The sequence below is a fragment of the Chiloscyllium plagiosum genome, chromosome 12, assembly GCF_004010195.1.
Source record: "Chiloscyllium plagiosum isolate BGI_BamShark_2017 chromosome 12, ASM401019v2, whole genome shotgun sequence".
Taxonomy (NCBI): Eukaryota; Metazoa; Chordata; class Chondrichthyes; order Orectolobiformes; family Hemiscylliidae; genus Chiloscyllium; species Chiloscyllium plagiosum.
In genome coordinates this window covers 78,313,849-78,333,534 of record NC_057721.1, presented here as the reverse complement: position 1 = coordinate 78,333,534, position 19,686 = coordinate 78,313,849, and the positions used below count along the sequence as shown (strand labels likewise).

The following is a 19,686-nucleotide window of genomic DNA, read 5'->3' as shown; positions in this document are numbered from 1 at the left end:
CACCGCCTTCTTAACCTGCAATCTTCTTCCCGACCTCTCCGCCCCCACCCCCTCTCCGGCCTATCACTCTCACCTTAACCTCCTTCCACCTATCGCATTCTCAACGTCCCTCCTCCCTACCTTTTATCTTAGCCTGCTTGGCACACCTTCCTCATTCCTGAAGAAGGGCTTATGCCCGAAACATCGATTTCCTGCTCCTTGGATGCTGCCTGCCCTACTGCGCTTTTCCAGCAACACATTTTTCAGCTCTGATCTCCAGCATCTGTAGTCCTCACTTTCTCCTGAGATACTAGAGTGCATCAGAAACTGAATGATGTTGTACATTATTTTGTGGATTAGACAAAGATCTACAATGGAATTCCTCAGGTTTGGCAGAAGGATGGAAACTTATGGATGATAGTAAAATGAAAGGTATGTCTGTTAGTTTGATCTTAGTGTAGGATAAAAGGTCAGCACAACATCAAGGACCAAAGGGCCTGCACTGTGCTGTACTGTTCTATGTTCTATGTTAGCGGATGCTGATTCATGGTGATTTGCAAAAGAAGCACTGGTGACTTGAAAAGGTTTATTACGCAACAAGTGGCTAGGATCTGCAACTCTCTAGATTGTTACGGACGTGGATTTGGTTGTGGTTTTCAAAAGGAAATTGGATAAGCACTTGAAGAGATGATGGAAAAGGCCTGAGGTGTGAAACTAGCTGAGTTACTCATGCAAAGAGCTGGCATCGACAGAAGGGTTGAGTAGCCTCCTTCATGTAACCATTTTATGAATATTTTCTCTGCATCTACCAAATCTTTCATAATTCTCTAGCTGTTTGTTGGTTGTCACTTCTTAGTCCTGTGTTTTTAAGGGAAACAAGCAAAAGCCCATTCATTGTTTCCTGAATGCTATGCATTCTCAGTTCCTGTGACTTCGATAAGTATAATCTGTTTAGACCATAAGACCATAAGACATAGGAGTGGAAGTAAGGCCATTCGGCCCATCGAGTCCACTCCGCCATTCAATCATGGCTGATGCGCATTTCAGCTCCACTTACCAGCTTTCTCCCCGTAGCCCTTAATTCCTCTAGACAACAAAAATCTATCAATCTCGGCCTTGGAGACATTTAGCGTCCCGGCTTCCACTGCAATGAATTCCACAGGCCCACCACTCTCTGGCTGAAGAAATGTCTCTGCATTTCTGATCTGAATTGACCCCCTCTAATTCTAAGGCTGTGTCCACGGGTCCTAGTCTCCTCGTTTAACTGAAACAATTTCCTAGCATCCACCTTTTCCAAGCCATGTATTATTTTGTACGTCTCTATTAAGTCTCCCTTTAATCTTCTAAACTCCAACGAATACAATCCCAGTATCCTCAGCCGTTCCTCATATGTTAGACCTGTCATTCCAGGGATCATCCGTGTGAATCTCCGCTGGACACGTTCCAGTGCCAGTATGTCCTTCCTGAGGTGTGGGGACCAAAATGGACACAGTACTCCAAATGGGGCCTAACCAGAGCTTTATAAAGTCTTAGTAGTACATCTCTGCTTTTATATTCCAACCCTCTTGAGATAAGAGACAACATTGCATTCGCTTTCTTAATCACGGACTCAACATGGCGACCAAAACTTGATTTTGTTTATTCATCTACACGATTCATTGCTTATTCCTAATTGTCCTTGAGAAGATGTTGGTCAGTCACTTTCTTCAATACAATTGAGTGGCTTGGTAGGTATTTACTCCTAAACCACATTGTTGTGCGTATGGGGTCACGTAGGCCAGTGTGGGTAAGGATGATGTATTTCCCTGCTCGAAAGAATGTTATTGAACCAGGCTTTTTGAGAAGCTGATAGTTTCATGGCCTCAATTACTGTACTTGCTTTTTAGACCAGATGTGTTGAATTCAAAAGAAATTGTGGGACTTAACCATTTGTCTGCGGATCTAGTATATTACTGTATCTTTGTCTAGATAAGGTTCTTTATAACTTAATGTTTCAATTTTAACTTTTTTTTAAAAGCACTTCTCTATAGTAATGGTAATGTATTCTTTTCTATTCTTTAGCATCAACAGACACTACTGAACCAATTGAGGGAAGTCACTGGTACCAATGACATACAGTTATTGCAACAAGCTTTACAGGTAATATATAGCTTTTAAGAAAGCAAGAAAAACCTTCTTGATCAACTTACAGCTACATTGCAATTTTTTGAGCTTAATGTTCCCAACTCTCAAAAGACTGAGTAACTGGTGGTATGAGGTTGATGTGACTGGCAAGAGAAGTAATAGAGCATAGAACATTACAGTGCAGTACAGGCCCTTTGGCCCTCGATGATGCGCCAACCTGTGAAACCAATCTGAAGCCCATCTCACTGACACTATTTCATTTTCCATATGCCTATCCAATGACCATTTAAATGCCCTTAAAGTTGGTAAGTCCGCTACAGTTGCAGGCAGTGCGTTCCCTGCCCCTACTACTCTCCGAGTAAAGAAACTACCTCTGACATCTGTCTTATATCTATCACCTCTCAATTTAAAGCTATGCCCCCTTGTGCAAGCCATCAACATCCAAGGGAAAAGGCTCTCACTGTCTATCCTATCTAACCCTCTGATTATCTTATATGTTTCAATTAAGTCACTCTCAACCTTCTTCTCTCTAACAAAGACAGCCTCAAGTCCCTCAGCCTTTCAGTGTAAGACCTTCCCTCCATATCAGGCAACATCCTTGTAAATCACCTTTGAACCTTTTTCAAAGCTTCCACATCCTTCCTATAATGTGGTGACCAGAACTGTACGCAATATTTCAAGTATGGCCGCAGCAGAGTTTTGTCCAGCTGCAGCATGACCTCATGGTTCCAAACTCATTCCCTCCAACAACAAAAGCTAATACATCATATGCCTTCTTAACAACCTTATCAACCTGGGTGGCAACTTTCAAGGATCTCTGTACATGGACACCGATTTCTCTCTGCTCATCTACGTTACCAAGAATCTTACCAGTAGCCCAATACTCTGCATTCCTGTTACTCCCTCCAAAGTGAATCACCTCAGACATTTCCTCATTAAGCTCCGTTTGCCACCTCTTAGCCCAGCTCAGCTGCTTATCTATATCCCTCTGTAACTTAGAACATCCTTCGGCACTATCCACAACTCTACTGACCTTAGTGTCATCCGCAAATTTACTAACCCATCCTTCTACACCCTCATCCAGGTCGTTTACAGATCTTTGCGGTACACCACGAGTAACTGAACTCCAGGATGACCATTTCCCATCAACCACCACCCTCTGTCTTCTTTCAGCTAGCCAATTTCTGATCTAAAGCACTAAATCACCCTCAATCCCATGCCTTCATATTTTGTGCAATAGCCTACCTTATCAAACGCCTTACTGAAATCCATATACGCTACATCATCAGCTTTACCCTCATCCACCTGTTTGGTCACGTTCTCAAAGAACTCAGTAAGGTTTGTGAGGCATGACCTACCCTTCACAGAACCGTGTTGACTATGCCTAATCAACATATTCCTTTCTAGATGATTATAAATTCTATCTCTTATATTCCCTACAGTGTGGAAACAGGCCCTTTAGCCCTGCATGTTCACTGAAGAGTAACCCACCCAGACCCATTTCCCTCTGACTAATGCACCTAACACGATGGGCAATTTAACATGCCAATTCACCTGACCTGCACATCTTTGGACTGTGGGAGGAAACCGGAGCACCTGGAGGAAAACCACGCAGACACTGGGAGAACATGCAAACTCCACACAGATAGTCGCCCGATGCTGGAATTGAACCTGGGTCCATGGTGCTATGAGGCAGCAGTTCTAACAGCTGAGCCACCATGATGCCCCTTATAACCTATTCCAACACTTTACCCACAACCGAAGTAAGACTCACTGGTCTATAATTAACTGGGTTGTTTCTACTCCCCTTCTTGAACAAGGGGACAGCATTTGCTATCCTCCAGTCTTCTGGCACTATTCTTGTCGACAGTGACAACATAAAGATCAAAGACAAAGCTCTGCAATCTCCTCCCTAGCTTCCCAGAGAATCCGAAGATAAATCCCATCCGGCCAAGGGGGCTTATCTATTTTCGCACTTTTCACAATTGCTAACCCCACCTCCTTGTGAACCGCAATCCATTCTCATCTAGTAGCCTGTATCTCAGTATTCTCCTTGACGACATAGTCTTTTTCTAGTGTGAATACTGATGAAAAATATTCATTTAGCGCTTTCCCATCTCTTCTGACTCCAAGCACAACTTCCCATTACTGTCCTTGATTGGCCCTAATCTTACTCTAGTCATTCTTTTATTCCTGCTATACCTATAGAAAGCCTTAGTGTTTTCCTTGATCCTATCCACCAACGACTTCTCGTGTCCCCTCCTGGCTCTTGTTAGCTCTCTGTTTAGGTCTTCTGGCTACCTTGTAACTCTCAGTCACCCTAACTGAGCCTTCACGTCTCATCCTAACATAAGCTGCCTTCTTCCTTTTGACAAGATTCAACTTCCTGAGTAAATACAGAGGCATGATTACAGCAAGTTGTCATGATCTGTAATGAGTTGTCTGAAAGACTGGTGGAAGTGAATTCAATAACTTCGAAAAGAAAATTAGATATTTTAAAGTAAAAGTTGCAGGTTTATGGGTGGGGCTAATTTAATTTTTAAAATGGTTAATCACATTAGTACCCTCATAGAATCAGGCTAAATGCCTCCTATATTGTAATTTTTCTGAATCCATGCTTCCAGCTGAGGCCCAAGTTGTCATTAAAAGAAAATTTAAAATTCTCACAAGGAAAGTGAGATGTTGTTCATTCAAGATGTTCTGTTCAGCCATAGAGTCACTGAGATCTACAGCACAGAAAAAGGTCACTCGAGTCTGCAACGATTAAAAACAACCACCACAAACGAAATTAGTGCTGATGTTCTTGTCTGAGCTTCGAAGCATTGTAATTGGAGTAATGGCTTCCTGCCAGTGACAAGTCAGAATGTTTGGTTGTGTGCAGAATATCATATTCAGCCACGGATGAGTTACATACCAATGAAAGGTCACAGCATTTTAGATGAGCATTTAGTTGCTAAGACACTGATCACTCTAGCAGTATTATAACCAGGTTTGTTCAGCATGATAATGCCAATATCCCAGCTGAAAAACATTTAATCAGATCACTTCAGTGTACAAATTAATCCTTTTATTCTGTATTAATTTATAACCTACATAATGGTCTTGCATCAACTACCACTAATCAGTTTGGAATTATGTCATGCCTTTAATGTTCACCATTGCCAGTAACAGACGTGTAACCAACACTACTTTGCCCTGAATTCAGCAGAGTGCAAAATGGAGAGGGATCCTTGTGTCCATTCTTATCATTGGATCATTTAGATTGGGCTTTGATTTTGTAGAATTATATAACACAAAAGACCATTAGCCACTGTGGCATTACTGGCATTTTGATGTAAGTGTTCAGTTAACTCCTCTCTCCTTCATGTAAATCTGAGCAGTAGGTTCCCTTCCGTAATTAGTGGACCTATTCTGGGCAGTATATTCCAGATCACAATAACTTGTTGTGTAACTAAAAATCTTGCAGTGCATTATCCCTGTTTTTCTAACATTTTATTCAAAAATGAGAAATCTTCTAACAGTACAGCTTTCCCTTTGGACTGTGTTGAGTTGCAGCCAAGATTATATGATGCGCAAGTCCTGCTGTGGATTTGAACCGGCACATTTCTGATTCAGATGTGAGTGCTCGCATGTGAGCCAAACTAACCTGTCAAACCTCGATTTTAACCAAGAAAAAAGATGAGATACTAACAGAACAAAATTGACAGAGATGTACTCAGTTTAATGAAAGCTTAAAGCAAAATCTACAATGGGTTGTGTTCTGGGCGTGTCTCTCGGACATGATATGAAATGCTGTCTTTCTGCTTGAGTAACTTTCGGAGTCCTTCCCATCAAAACACATTTTCTTATTTTGTGAAGAAAATAAGTTTTCTTCATTCTTAGGTTCTGGGCCTCACTGGCAAGAGGCCATTAAGTGACCATCCCTTTTTATACTGAGGGGTTGGTGGTGGACCTACGTGAACCATTACAGTCCATGATGTTTTTAATTTTTGGTTTGATACAACTGAATGACTTTGTGTGCATGGTGGCCTGACAGCAGATTTCATCCCTAATTAGTTTGCCTGTTGGATTTTTACAGTAATCTGACAGCTTTGTGCCTACCTTTGCTTTTCATTTATAGATTTTATTGACATATGATCACAGGACATGTGGCACAGGAACAGACCATTCAGCCCAAAGAGTCCACGCCAGTGTTTATGCTTTACTTGAGGTGCCTCCTATCTTCCTTCATTTAAATCTCTCATCATAACAATTTCTTCCTTTCTTCCTCAAGCACTGACCTCGCTTCCAATTACATCCAGACTGTTCACTTTAACCACTTACTGTGGTAGAGTTCCACATTCTCACCAATCTCTTTTTAGGTGAAGGTTTCCTTGATTGGTTTTCTTGATGGCTATCTTACATTCATGGTCTCTAGTTGCGACTCTTCCCCACAAAAGGCAATATCTAGTCTGTCAAAATCTTCCATAATTTTAAAGGTCTCCATTATTTCATCCCTTCAATCTTTTTTATTCCAGCCTGTCAGTAATTTCAAATGTCCGAACTTACAAATTAGAAGCACAGTAGGCTGTTCGGTCCTTTGAGTGTGCCCTGATTTAAAATCCATTTTAAATGAGGTGTTCTAATTTTTCTTTTTAATGATAACAAGACTAAGTCTTGGTGTTACTAATAAAAATACTATGTAGGTTGAAGTTTGCTGCAAGGCACTAACTCACCTTGGAACTCATACGGCACAGACCCTGATCATGAGCTTATTACAACAGCAACAGGACTTGCATTCATCTCATTCCTTTTAAGTTGGGAAACACACTCAGTAAGCTTCCGAAAGCTAAATAATATAGTCAGTGGTGTATCAAAGAAGGAACCTATAAGGCATGAGGAGCAAAAACTTGATCAAAGATGCTGATTTTAAGAAGTTAAAGGAGAATACTGCAATAGAAAGCAGATGTGTTCAGAAAATTCCAGACCGAGGTGTGCTTGTCTCAAGACACAGCTTCGTTCTGTTAGCAGGACAAAGGTGACCAAAATCACAGAACTTGTATATCTACGGATGGGGCTTGGGGGAGGAGGGGGGGAGTATGGGGAGCAGTGCTGCAGAGATGGAAGCAGACAGTTGCTGTTAGAGAGACACTTCTGGGGTTAGAAGTTCAGCTTCAAGTCAACTAAAACCTGAAAGTTACAACGTGCTTTCAGCAAAGATGTTGGACACGCAGTCTTTCAGCAGCGGATGAATGAGTTGAGCTGGATGCTTTTGGTATATATGCAGATGTTGACCTCATCTTTGTAGATCATTTTGTCCAAAAATAGTAGATGAGGACAATGGAGAGGCCATGGAATAGGTGCTTCCCCATGACTCTTCCTCCAGCTTGATTGCTGCTTTCTGTGTGGTGCTGATTCATTCCAGCCTATCTCTCTCTTTGGACTCATTTTGGCATTGGATTCTTTAATCAAAGTCCAGAGCTTTGTCCACTGTTAATAAGACTATAAACTGTAGGAGTAGAAATAGGCCAGTCAGCCCATTGAGTCTGCTCTGCCATCATGGCTGTTCTGATAATTCTGCTACTCTGCTTTCCACAGAATCAACGTAGCGAATTTTCTTTGGGCTTCCTCCAATGCCAGTGCAGTCAGTTCTGATAGAACACAATAGTTCTGTTCTTGTGTGATCTTGCATTATAAGAAAATCGCATATTAGCTGCGTCATTTAAACTAATGGGTCCGGAATTGGTTTATAGTCAATACAGGTAAGGAAAGTTTGCATTCTACAAATAACGGTCTTAATTCTTTGGTCGCGTTAAACCCAATTCGCATTGAAGGAGCACATGTTATAGCAGAACCGACTGTACATCTGTCTTTCGATAAGGGGCACAGAACTATTCACAGTATTCCAGTGGTGGTCTAACAAGTGCCTCCCTATTTTTACACTGTATTCCCTTTGGAAATAAAGACCATTATTCCATTTGCCTTTCTTATTACTCACTGAACATGGATGCTAACTTTTTGTGATATGTGGATGAGGATACCCAACTCCTTCTGTTCTGTAGCTTTTTACAGTCTTTCTCCATTAAAATAATATTCAACTCCTCCTGCCAAAGTGAATAATATCACATTTTCCCACATTAGCCAAGTTTCTGCCCACTCGCTTAATCTGTCTATTCCTCTTTGCAAAAATTTTGTGTCATTCTCACCAGCTGCCTTACCATCTATTCTTGTTTCATCTGCTAACTTGGTGATAGTACATTAACTTTCCTCATCCAAATCATTAAACAAAAATAAATGAGCTGCCTTCTTGAACCGCTGCAGTCCATGTGCTGTAGGCTGCCCCACAATGCCCTTAGGGAAGGAATTACAGGATTTTGACCCAGCTACTGTGAAGGAACAGCAATATATTTCCAAGTCAGGATGGTGAATGGCTTGGAGGGGAACCTGCAGGGTATTCCCATGTATCTACTGCCATCCTGAAAACTTCCCCCTCACATATCCTAACTCTGACTTCTATTGGTTAGCCAATTCTCTGTTCATGCTAATATATTGCCTCCAATTTCATGGGCTGTTAAGTAGCCCGATGTGCATTACTTTACCAAATGCCTTCTGAAGATCAAACTATATTACATTCATTGCTTCCCCTTTATCCATCCTGTATGTTACCTCCCAAAAGAATTCTAGTAAGTTTGACAGGCATGATTTCCCTTTCATGAAGCTGTGTTGACTCTGTTTTATTAAGTGTTTCTAAATGCTCTGCTATTACATCCTTTATAATAGATGTTACCATTTTCCTATAGCAGACGTTAAACCAACTGGTCTATCGTTACCTGTTTTTGTCTGCTCCCCTTCTTAGATGTTACATTGGAAATTTTCCAAGCTTCTGGATCTTTTCCAGAATCTAAGGATTCCTGGAAGGTTGCTACCTGCGTATCCAATACCTTTGTATCTACTTCCTTTATTATCCTAGAATACATCCCCAATCAGGGTCATGGCCCTTTCAATCTTTAGTCCCATTAACTTCTCTCGCATTTTTTCTCCAGTGGTGGTTATTGTATTTGTTTCCTCTCCTCCTCTTATCCTTTGGTTATTTAATCATTTTGGAATGCTGTTAGTGTCTTCTACTGGGAGGACTGATCCAAAGCATTTATTCAACTTCTCTGCCATTTTCTGCATCTCCATGATTCATTCCCCAGCCTGAATGTAATTCTCGTGATTTTTGCAGGCAAGTAATGGGGATCTTGCAGAAGCCGTTTCTTTCCTGACAGAGAAGAATGCCAAAGCACCACAACAGGAAGAAGCCTACTTTCACACAGGGCAAACCAGCAATGATCGTTACATCAGTGTGGGAAGCCAGGCTGACACAAGTAAGTGGCATATGGAAGAAAGACTTGTTATGAAATTGAAGCCTGAACAACAAAGCTGCCATAAGGATGAATAAAGAATATTTATTGCCACCTAATATTGTAGTGTCTGAGCTTACTGGCATATCTGTTTACCAACTTTAATATGGATGACGGGTTATTTCAGTATTTGCCTCATTTGGTCAATCATTGTATTTCAGTTGTTTTGCATAATCATGTTCCCAAAGATGTAATAGTGACCAAAGAAGTTAATGATGAACACTGGAATCCTATTGTTACATTTTTGTTCAGTGTGCTCGGTTGAAAATTTGCAAACTGTGTTTGATTGAACTTTATGAAACAACGATATTACTCTAAAAGCTGAACTCAGTCTTTTAGAAATGAAGTTAAGAAAAGCTTTGACATGAGAAAGGCATTTTTAGTTTCAACCTTCCTTCAGTAAAGGGGAATTAATGCTGGATCATCATTAGTCATCTATCATTAATCTGGGATCAGTAGATTTTGAGAACCAAGGCTATTAAGGGACATTTGGCAAAGGGGGATCAAAAGAGTTAGGCTGCAGGTGGTAAATTTAAGTAACCTGCAGAAAATGCTATGAATTTTATGCTTCACCTCATGTGTTCATATATTTTCTTGGGTTTACAGATGGAAATAAATTTACAGTAAATGATCTCACGATAAGCGTCTTTGGCTATTAACAGTTTGAATGATCTGCAGAGTAGGCCCTGGTAAATTTGCAAGGTTTAGGTCGAAAATGTATATTTTTCTTGGTTTCCATGTGACTGAGCTCTCGTGGCTTCCACATCATTCATGACAGAGTCATGGAACCATAGAGTCATACATTATAGATATAGCCCCTTTGGCCTAACATGTCTGTGCTGAACAACAAACATGCAACTACACTAACGTGTTTACTAGCTCTTGGTCCATAGCCTACTATGCCCTGGCATGTTAAGTTCTCTTCAAGATTCTTCTTAAATGTTACTTGAATATCTGCCTCCACCACCCTCTCAGATGGCACATTCCATATATCTACCACCCACTGGGTGAAAAATTTATTTCTCTGATCTCCCCAAAAACCACTTGTTTTTTTGTCTTAAACTTATGCCCTTCAGTCTGAGACACATTTGCTTTCTCATTGCAACATCCATATGCACAATTGTGTGACCTGGGCAGTAGATCTGTAAAATGTAAAATCTGTAAACCCAATGCAGTTTTGACTTTTCAGAAAAGTGAATCTGACAAGCACTGTGACAAGATGCAATTAGAGTAAAATTCAGATACTTACCTGTTACAGTTATATGTAGTTGAACAGAGTAACATTTCCAGATTCTAAATTTTTGTAGTACATTCTGTCTCTAAAAAACTTTATTAATGCATTGAACACATTATTTTCTTCTTGAGTTGAAATGTCACATGTCTGTGATGTCATTTTGTCCCAGGCTTTGGCCAGAACTTTTTTTTCCTATGTCCAGTGTTGAGAAGTAGTGATGTCACTTTAAAGAGTCTCTTGTCTTGAAAGCTAATCCTGCTGTTATTAAACATTCAATGTTCACTCAAGAAAGAAAACCTGGATATGTCCAAGAAAGTCTTAAGTTTTTGATCAGCTATGTGAAATCATTGCCTGATTTTAATTGTGCTCTCAAATATTGGTTTTGCATTATGGGCTTTGGTTACCCACTTAATTGTATTGTGCATGTGTAAGAAACTTGTAACATAGTGCACCCAGTCATAGCTGCCAGTTTTTCTATATTGCCTATTCTAAAAACTGGAACCAACCACATTGCAGGCTTCGGTTTCTGTTTAATGTGTGAATTTGGTGGTTGGGTTCTGATGCAAGTAAATGGTCATCTTTGGCCAACCATACTTTGTAAGTTGCTCCATTCATTTATGGAAATGTTTCTTTGCGGAAGTAAGAGGGGATATTCCCATAATTCTCTCTCTTTCCATTCCCTCTTCTCTCTTATTGGTTCATTGCTGGAGTGAACACGGAACGTAATTAAAGCGATGAAAATTTGTGTCTGTGGAATAACTGGATTCAAATGTTCCCAAAGTCTAATTTCCCAACAACATTTACTGAAACCAAAAATGGGAAAATTGAATCATTTTTTCCCTACTTTGTCATGTCATGCAAAGGCCAAATCTAACCCTACTGCAGTCAGTCCAAGAGCATCTAACGCTCTTGAGCGCATATTGGGAATTGAAACTGGGATTAGCTAGTCTCTAAGGCTCCACAGAATTACATTGTGTCAGTATTTTTAACTTCCATCTGTTTTTCTCCTTGCTAAATCATCGAATTTGGCAAAGTGGCTCAGTGGTTAGCACTTCTGCCTCACGGCACCAGGGACCTGGGTTCAATTCCAGCTATGGACTACAATCTGTGTGGAGTTTGCACATTGTCCCCAAGTCTGTGTGGATTTCCTCTGAGTGCTCTGGTTTCTTCCCACAGTCCAAAGATGTAAGGTCAGGTAGATTGGCCAGAGTAAATGCAGGAATACAGGGATTGGGTAGGGGTTGGGTATAGGTGGGAAGCTCTTTGGAGGGTGGGTGTGGACTCAGTGGGCTGAATGGCCTGCTTCCACACCACAGGGTTTCTATGATTCTATGATTGTGGCTTTCTGAGCTAAGTGGCCAATTAGTCCTACTCCCCTAATTATTGATTATTGAAAAGCAATTGATAATCATGCTCTGTAACTTTGCAATTTTTCCATTTCAAGTATTTTGGCAATTACTATTGAATTTCTTTCTTTTCTTGTCAGGCAGTCCACTCTAGATCTCAACAATGCACTTCATTTAACAATAAAATCTGATCTCTGCCTTTTTTTTTGGACTACTTACCATTCTTTTCTCGCTACACCCTTTACCAAGTGGTTCTAATTCCGAAACGTTCTTACTCTGAGGAAAGATCCCTCAAAGTGTTAAACCTGTTTGATTCAAGTACAGGGCATTTACAGCTTTTTCATTTTTTTTCTACTTTGGATTTAGAGCACCTGTGATTTCTAAAAAAAACCTTAGCGAGTTGTGAGATTCTTTTTTGCTATACTACTTCTTTGATTTCCTCTTTGATCAAAAGCTCCTAAAAGCAGCCTTATCACTCTGTATTTTGTTCAAAACGTCAGTACTGTTCTTGCTGTTGTCTTTTCTGTAGATGTTTTCATTCTTGAATAAATATACTTAATGTGTAACACACTTAATTCATCAATCTGGGATAAAAAATAGGCCATTCAGCCTCTTGAGTCTGTTTTGTCACTCATTGAGATCATGGCTGACCTCACCAAACTCCATATTCAGCTTTTTTCCATGTCCAGTAATATCTTTAGATATTAAAGTCTAGCCATTTGGTAGTACAAAACCTAAATATTCCATGAAATTGAATTTTGAGGAATTATATTGACAACCTATTTAAGATTATCAGTCATGCTTACATTTATGTGTACTGGAAGCTACATAAATGCAGACAAAAAGAGCATGTGCACGCACTGTGCCCTTTCAACTCAACAAAGGCTTTTTTTTTAGATTACATTACAGTGTGGAAACAGGCCCTTCGGCCCAACAAGTCCACACCGACCCGCCGAAGCGCAACCCACCCATACCCCTACATTTACCTCTTACCCAACACTACGTGCAATTTAACATGGCCAATTCACCTGACCTGCACATCTTTGGACTGTGGGAGGAAACCGGAGCACCTGGAGGAAACCCACGCAGACACGGGGAGGACGTGCAAACTCCACACAGTCAGTCGCCTGAGGCGGGAATTGAACCCGGGTCTCAGGCGCTGTGAGGCAGCAGTGCTAACCACTGTGCCACCATGCCGCCCATGGTTCATTCTGGTTCTGGTTCATTTCTCAATGCCCTGATCAAACAGAGTCGATTTGAAGTTTAAACAAAGTAAGGCGGTTAACCATCAATCACCATTAGTAGTTGGATTGTTCAGACAGCGTCTCTACCACCAATCCGAGTCCACTTGCCAACCATCAACTTGTATTGTATTGTATTGCCATAGTCTTACCAGACTATAGGGCTTCTCTGTCATTAGAGAGAAGTGGCTGGTGGTGATTTAACCTGAGGGCCACTCGACCTCAGGCGAGGGAAGAGGTTGAGAAGGAGTGCGCTTCATGGTAACCTCAAACTGGTGATAGGAATTGAATCCACACTGTTGGCATCACACTGCTCTGCAAACCAACCAACCAGCCAACTGAGTCAACAGCGCACACTTCTAATGCAGCAGAGGTTGCAGGATTCCCATTGAATTGAAATGTCCTAAGAGCTCAAGAAGGAAAACTTCAACTGTGACATTTTCTAAGAAGTGTGTAGATGTCCTGCCTTGAATTTCCAAAAACATTTGATAAGATGCCTCATCAAATGTTAGTGCTGAAAGTAAAAATTCATGTTATCGGGATAATGGATAAGCCTGGACATAAGTTTGGCTGGGTGGCTGAAAGCTGACAGTATGTTCAAATGGGTCTTTGCCTGGCAGAATGTGACACGTGGAGTCCAGTGTAGAATTGGGCTGGGGCCTCAACCTTTTATAATTTTATAAATAACTTTGAGGAGGTTTGAGGAGGCTGAAAGCTTGCCAACTAAATTTGCAACTGATGCCATTAAAGGTATAAAAGTATATTGTGAAGAAAACATAAGGCACTTGCAGATGAATGCAGGTTGAGTAAGTGGGCAAAATGTTGGCAGATGGACTGCAGTGTGGGAAAGTGTGAAGTTGTTTGTTTTGGCTGGAAGAATGAAAAATCAGAATATCACTTAGAATGAGGATAGCTGCAGATTTTCAGGGCACAAGCAATTTAGGTATTGTATTGCATAAATCGCAAGCCCCTGCATTAAAAAATAAAAACTAGGGGCTGGAGTAGGCCGTTCCGCCGTTAAAATCTAAACCAACATTCAGTGTGATCATGACTGACTGTCCAACTCAGTCCCCTGCTCTTCCTTTCTCCCCATAATCTTTGATCCTTTTAGCCCTAAGAACAATGTTTTGGATTTGACTACTTTCTGTGGCAGAGAGCTCCACAGGCTCACCACTCCCTCACTTTTTGATTACTTTTAATCAACTTTCTTGATGTACTTTTGGACCTGATCTTGATGTTTTAATAGATTTTAAATTGCTGCTGTTAGTGAGCAGGCCTGTGATTGTTGTGTTTGGTGTTCACTCTATTGAATTATAGTACCTAGATATTCCATATTGTTTCCAATAAAGACAGTCATTGTTTGTACCTGAATAAACCAAGTTCTGTTTTGAATTCAGGCATTTCTAGGATGTTTCAGTGATGAAATCCTGTATGTCTATTGCATTTTCTGGGAAAAATATAGATATTTGCCTTTGATTAAGCACAAGTTTGGAAGGACAGAATCTCTAACTGCATTGCTGGATGTTTTTCTTTCTAATTTGAATGTTTCATCAACCCAATAAATCATAGAATAAGAGATGTACAGCATGGAAACAGACACAACACAGTTCAGGTGAAAACTATCTCAAATATTCAGCCCTCACTTTCCACATACCTGGGGCCAGTGCATAGAGATTGTAGAACGTAAACAATAGAGTCATAAAGGCAAACGGCATGGAAATAGCCTTTCGGTCTAGCTCATCCATCCTAAATGAATCTAGACCCATTTGCTCATATTTGGCCCATATCCCTCTAAACCCTTCCTCTTCATATATCTACCCAGATGCCTTTTAAATGCTGTAATTGTACCAGCCACCACCACTTCCTCTGGCAGCTCATCCCATACATGCACCACCCTTGCTGCAAAAAAGTTGCCCCTTCGGTTACATTTAAATCTTTCTCCTTTCACCTTAAACCCATGCCCTCGAATTTTGGACTCCTCTACCATGGAGAAAAGACCTTGACTATTCACTCTATCTGTGCCTCTCATGATTTTATAAACTTTTGTAAAGTCAACTCTCAGCCTCCGACAATCCAGGAAATTATTTGGCTAATCATAGAATTATGAAAATCCTTACAGTGTGGAAGCAGGCCATTCGGCCCATCAAGTCCACACCCACTCTCCAAAGAGTGACCCACCCACTTAACCTATCTCTGTAACTCTATATTTCCCATGGCTAATCCACCTTACCTGCACATCCCTGGACACTATGATCTATTTAACACGACCAGTCCACCTAACCCGCACATCTTTGGACTGTGGGAGTATATGCAGACTCCATGCAGGCAGTCGCCAGAGGGTGGAATGAAACCCAGTGCTAACCACTGAGCCAACCTACCACCCCAAAAAACCAGGGCTTGTCTGAGATTTCAACCCGGGATGCCTTGCATGCCAGTTGAATACAAACCCTGAAGCAAGAATCATCTCCCTAGACTTAAGTGCTTGTACTTTGCTGAAATCCATGTTGCTGTAGTAATTTCTCCACATTCTTATTTCATTCAAAGTGACTCTCTAACCCCCACAGCTCACCCTACATCCCTAAAATATAAATTTGTCTCTAAATCAAGGGTGTTGTTTCTCACAATTCTAGATGTTATTGACCTTACGGGAGATGACAAAGATGACTTACAGAGAGCAATCGCTTTGAGTTTGGAGGAGTCGAACCGAGCATTCAGGGAGACTGGTATAACGGACGAAGAGCAAGCTATTAGCAGGTAAGGGGTCAAGAGAATCTTAAGCAAAGGTTGTTAAAATCATCCTTTTAATGAGACGTTGATGCTGGGGATAGATCTATGTGCAATTATGCTATTTTAATAGAATGCTGGCAGGAGGCCTAAGAGAGAAACCCAATGTGAACTATGGGAGTGACCAGACTGTCCTGTGAATGAATGAAAAAAGATGCCAGGTCAACTTAACTTTCTTTCTTGGGAGCTAGAAAGAGCAAGAATAATATTCAGGACCCCAGGAAGAATCCCTGTCTTCTGTTGCTTCCTTGTCCCTCTCTGTCCATATCTTACACATTTGGGAAACCCTCTGCGACCACCACGTCCTTGTCTCTCATCCCTACTAACCACACTCCAGCATATGTCCTATCCTGGGAACTGTGCCTTTCTGTGTGTACCATCCAGCTTTTGCTCTGATTTCAGTTCTGGCCTAAGAAGTTTGAGATGCTGTGCAGTATTCACAATTGGTGCCATATCACCTGTCTGTCTTCCAAGACCCCATTGCACTGAATTCGATTTTGATTTTGAAGTCAGTGATAGGCATTCCTCAGTCAAATTCAAAATGGATTAAAAGGAAAAGGAAGTGCCCTCTACTCTTGTCTGAGCAATGTCTTAGAAAAGTGAACCCTAATGACAATATTTTTCTTTTCCCACAAGCACCTCAACATCCCACCTATTGTTTACAGTAACTGAGCATGAGTCAGTTTTGTTCTGTCAACTTTGAGACTGTGCAAACTTTGTATTCCCTCTTCGCACATAGCCCTTGTAACTAGACAGAAAAAGAGAAAGATCGCTAAACTCTCAGGATTGTGAATCTTTGGAGTTCTCGATCACAGAAAACTGTGCATTCTCTATGATGAGCAAATGTTTAGAATTTTAGGGATTCTTAAGAGTTCAGGGATGATGAGATCAGTGTCCGATGTGATTTTGAATAAAATTTCTTGTCCCTAATTCTTTACCCTCTGTGATGAAGAGGTAGAGTCTCTGTGTTTGGGTATGCTGTCCAGCTGCCTTAAGTTACCTTAGCTCTGAAGTAGTCATTTCTCTTATGAGCAGAGATATTGTTTTGACAGGCCAATCACGGTCCTATCCTCACCTCACTAGTCACACATACACTTTTAGCTGCTTATTGGATTCCAGTCAAGGTGTAAATCTGATTTTCCAGACTTCAGGCAGAAGGGGTTTGGTTTAGCTAAACTAACGCAAGTATACCACTGAGCAGTTCACCATTTACATGAATTGCATTCGTAATATTTTTGCAGACATATGTGATTGTAAACTATTATGATTTTGTTTCCCGGGTGTGCAATGACTGACTGGCTCACTAGCTAAAATTAACAGAATCCCATGGAACATTTTGCGAAATCCCTTTAGAGTGGAGATACCTTCTGAACTCCCATGTGCATCAACACTCAGTTATCAAAAAAAACTCTTCCCATGAAGATTTGATTTTATAATTACCTGGAAAAATGTTTACAGAGACTCATAAAGAGTCTCTGTCAAAATCTTGTGACTTTAATTCCTACTTCAGAGACTTGAGCACAGTATTCAGGCTCATGTTTCAGTGCAGCGCTGAGGGAGATGGAGATGCTGTCTTTCAGATGAGACACTTAACTAACAACTTATCTGCAGAAATGTCCTTGACCTGAGACATAATTCTGTTTCTTCCGAAGCAAATGTTGCCAGATCCTGTTGAGTATTTTCGGCATTTCTGTAACTCACACGCCCTCCCAGATGTAAAAGATTCCAAAGCACTGTTGCACTAAAGAGCTGGGAAGTTATCCCAGTTGTCCTGGTCAGTATTTATTTCAAAAACAAAATGACCTCACAGAAAAATGATCTGCTAAGTATCTAATTGGTGTTTGTGAAATCTTACTGTGTACAGATCTACTGCTGGCTTTTATGTGTCAACAGTGACAGCAGTTGAAAAGTACTTCATTGGCTGTAAAGAGTTTTCAAATGTCTTCAAATTATAAAAGAAGCTACAGAAATTCCAAATAAAAACTGCAAGAATTGCGGAAGCTGTAAATCAGAAGCAAAAACAGAAATTGCTGGAAAAGCTCACCAGGTCTGGCAGCATCTGTGAAGAGAAATCAAAGTTAATGTTTCGGCTCATGTGACCCTTCCTCAGAAGGGACCCTAAATGTTAACTTTGATTTCTCTTCACAGATGCTGCCAGACCTGCTGAGCTTTTCCAGCAACTTATGGTTTTGCTACAGAAATTCAAGTTGTGTTTTCTCTAATTCAGATTTTGTTATTGAGAAAGAGTATACAATGAATTTCTGTCTTTCTTAAACAGTTTGACATCATTTTAATCCAGCTTTGGCTTCAAAGTATGACTTGAACAACCTGTGCTCATCCAAAAAGTACGTGATTGAATGTTGTGATACTTTTAGAGCACAGTTTATTCAATGTCTTGCAATCTGATTAGGCGCTCAGCCACGTGGGTTTGTCAGTGTGAAAGATTGAGCTTATATTAGACATTTAACTGGTCATTCCAGAAGTGGAAACTGGAATGGCAGTTGCCATTCGAAAATTACAACAAATCAAAGAATTGTGGATGCTGGGAATTAGAAACAAAAACAGAAATTGCTGGGAAAACTCAGCAGGTCTGGCAGCACATGTGGAGAGAAAACAGGGTTAATGTTTTGGGAATGGTGATCCTTCGTCAGAACCTTCAGTGAGACTGAGTTAAATATAGTGAGCCGACCTTCACATGACTAAACATCAACCAAAATTTGATACTGAGTCACATTAGAGCATATTAGGACAGATGATGTAAGCTTTGGTCAAAAAAGTTTTAAGAAACATCTCAAAGGAGGTGAGAGAGGCAGAGAAATTTAGGAGAAACTTCCAGAGCTCACTCCTCAGGCAGTTACAGGCATGGCCATCATTGGCAAAGTGATTAAAATCTGAGATGGTCAAGGTGCCAGAACCAGAAGAGTGCAGAGCTTTTGGAAGGTGATAAGGTTGATTAGAGAGAGGGGCTCAAATATCAGTTAATTTTGATGTATAGGCAAGCCAAGACACTGAGTTCAGGACGCTGACAGAAGTGCTCATATTGAAGCACAAACCATTCTGAATGGGCTTGACAGGGCAGACACTCGAGATTATCTCTGCTGGTTAAGGAATCAAAAATAGGAGCACAGTTTCTGCATGAAGGACCAACATTTAGGATGAGAAAAGAAAATTATTTTATCCAAGTGGTTGTGAATCATTCAAATTCTCTACCCCAGGGATTTGCGGATGCCCAGTTAATGAATATATTTAATCCTAGGGTAGACAAATTTTTAATGCATTAGGGAATCATGGGATATGGTTGGGGGCTGAGTGTTGGCTCTACTTTAGCCTTGATTGTATTGAATGACAAGATAGGCTTGATGGGCTGTACAATCTACCTCTTCTTCTTATGTTCTAGTGGAGTGAAGGATTAGGTAAGGTAGGATGCACTCGAGCAACGAAGGTTGGCTTTTTAATATCTAAGATATTAAACTTATCGAAAAGACAGAGAGGTGGGCAGAGGGGGTGGGGTTGCCTTGTTAGTTAAGAACAAAATTAAATCTATGGTATTGAAGACATAAGCGTCGGATGATGTGGAGTCTGTGTGGGTGGAATTG

At 40.7% G+C, this 19,686-nt stretch overlaps 1 protein-coding gene across 3 annotated transcripts in view; it reads left to right on the top strand.

Moving 5' to 3' along the window:
• Positions 1-19,686, top strand: part of usp25 (ubiquitin specific peptidase 25) — a 209,958-nt gene that overhangs the window by 38,739 nt on the left and 151,533 nt on the right. For all 3 annotated transcript variants that reach the window (XM_043701415.1, XM_043701414.1, XM_043701413.1), the window contains exons 2-4: positions 2,041-2,118; positions 9,308-9,449; positions 15,937-16,060. In XM_043701415.1, the coding sequence (XP_043557350.1) occupies positions 2,041-2,118; positions 9,308-9,449; positions 15,937-16,060 (344 nt within the window). The remainder of the gene's footprint in view (positions 1-2,040; positions 2,119-9,307; positions 9,450-15,936; positions 16,061-19,686) is intronic.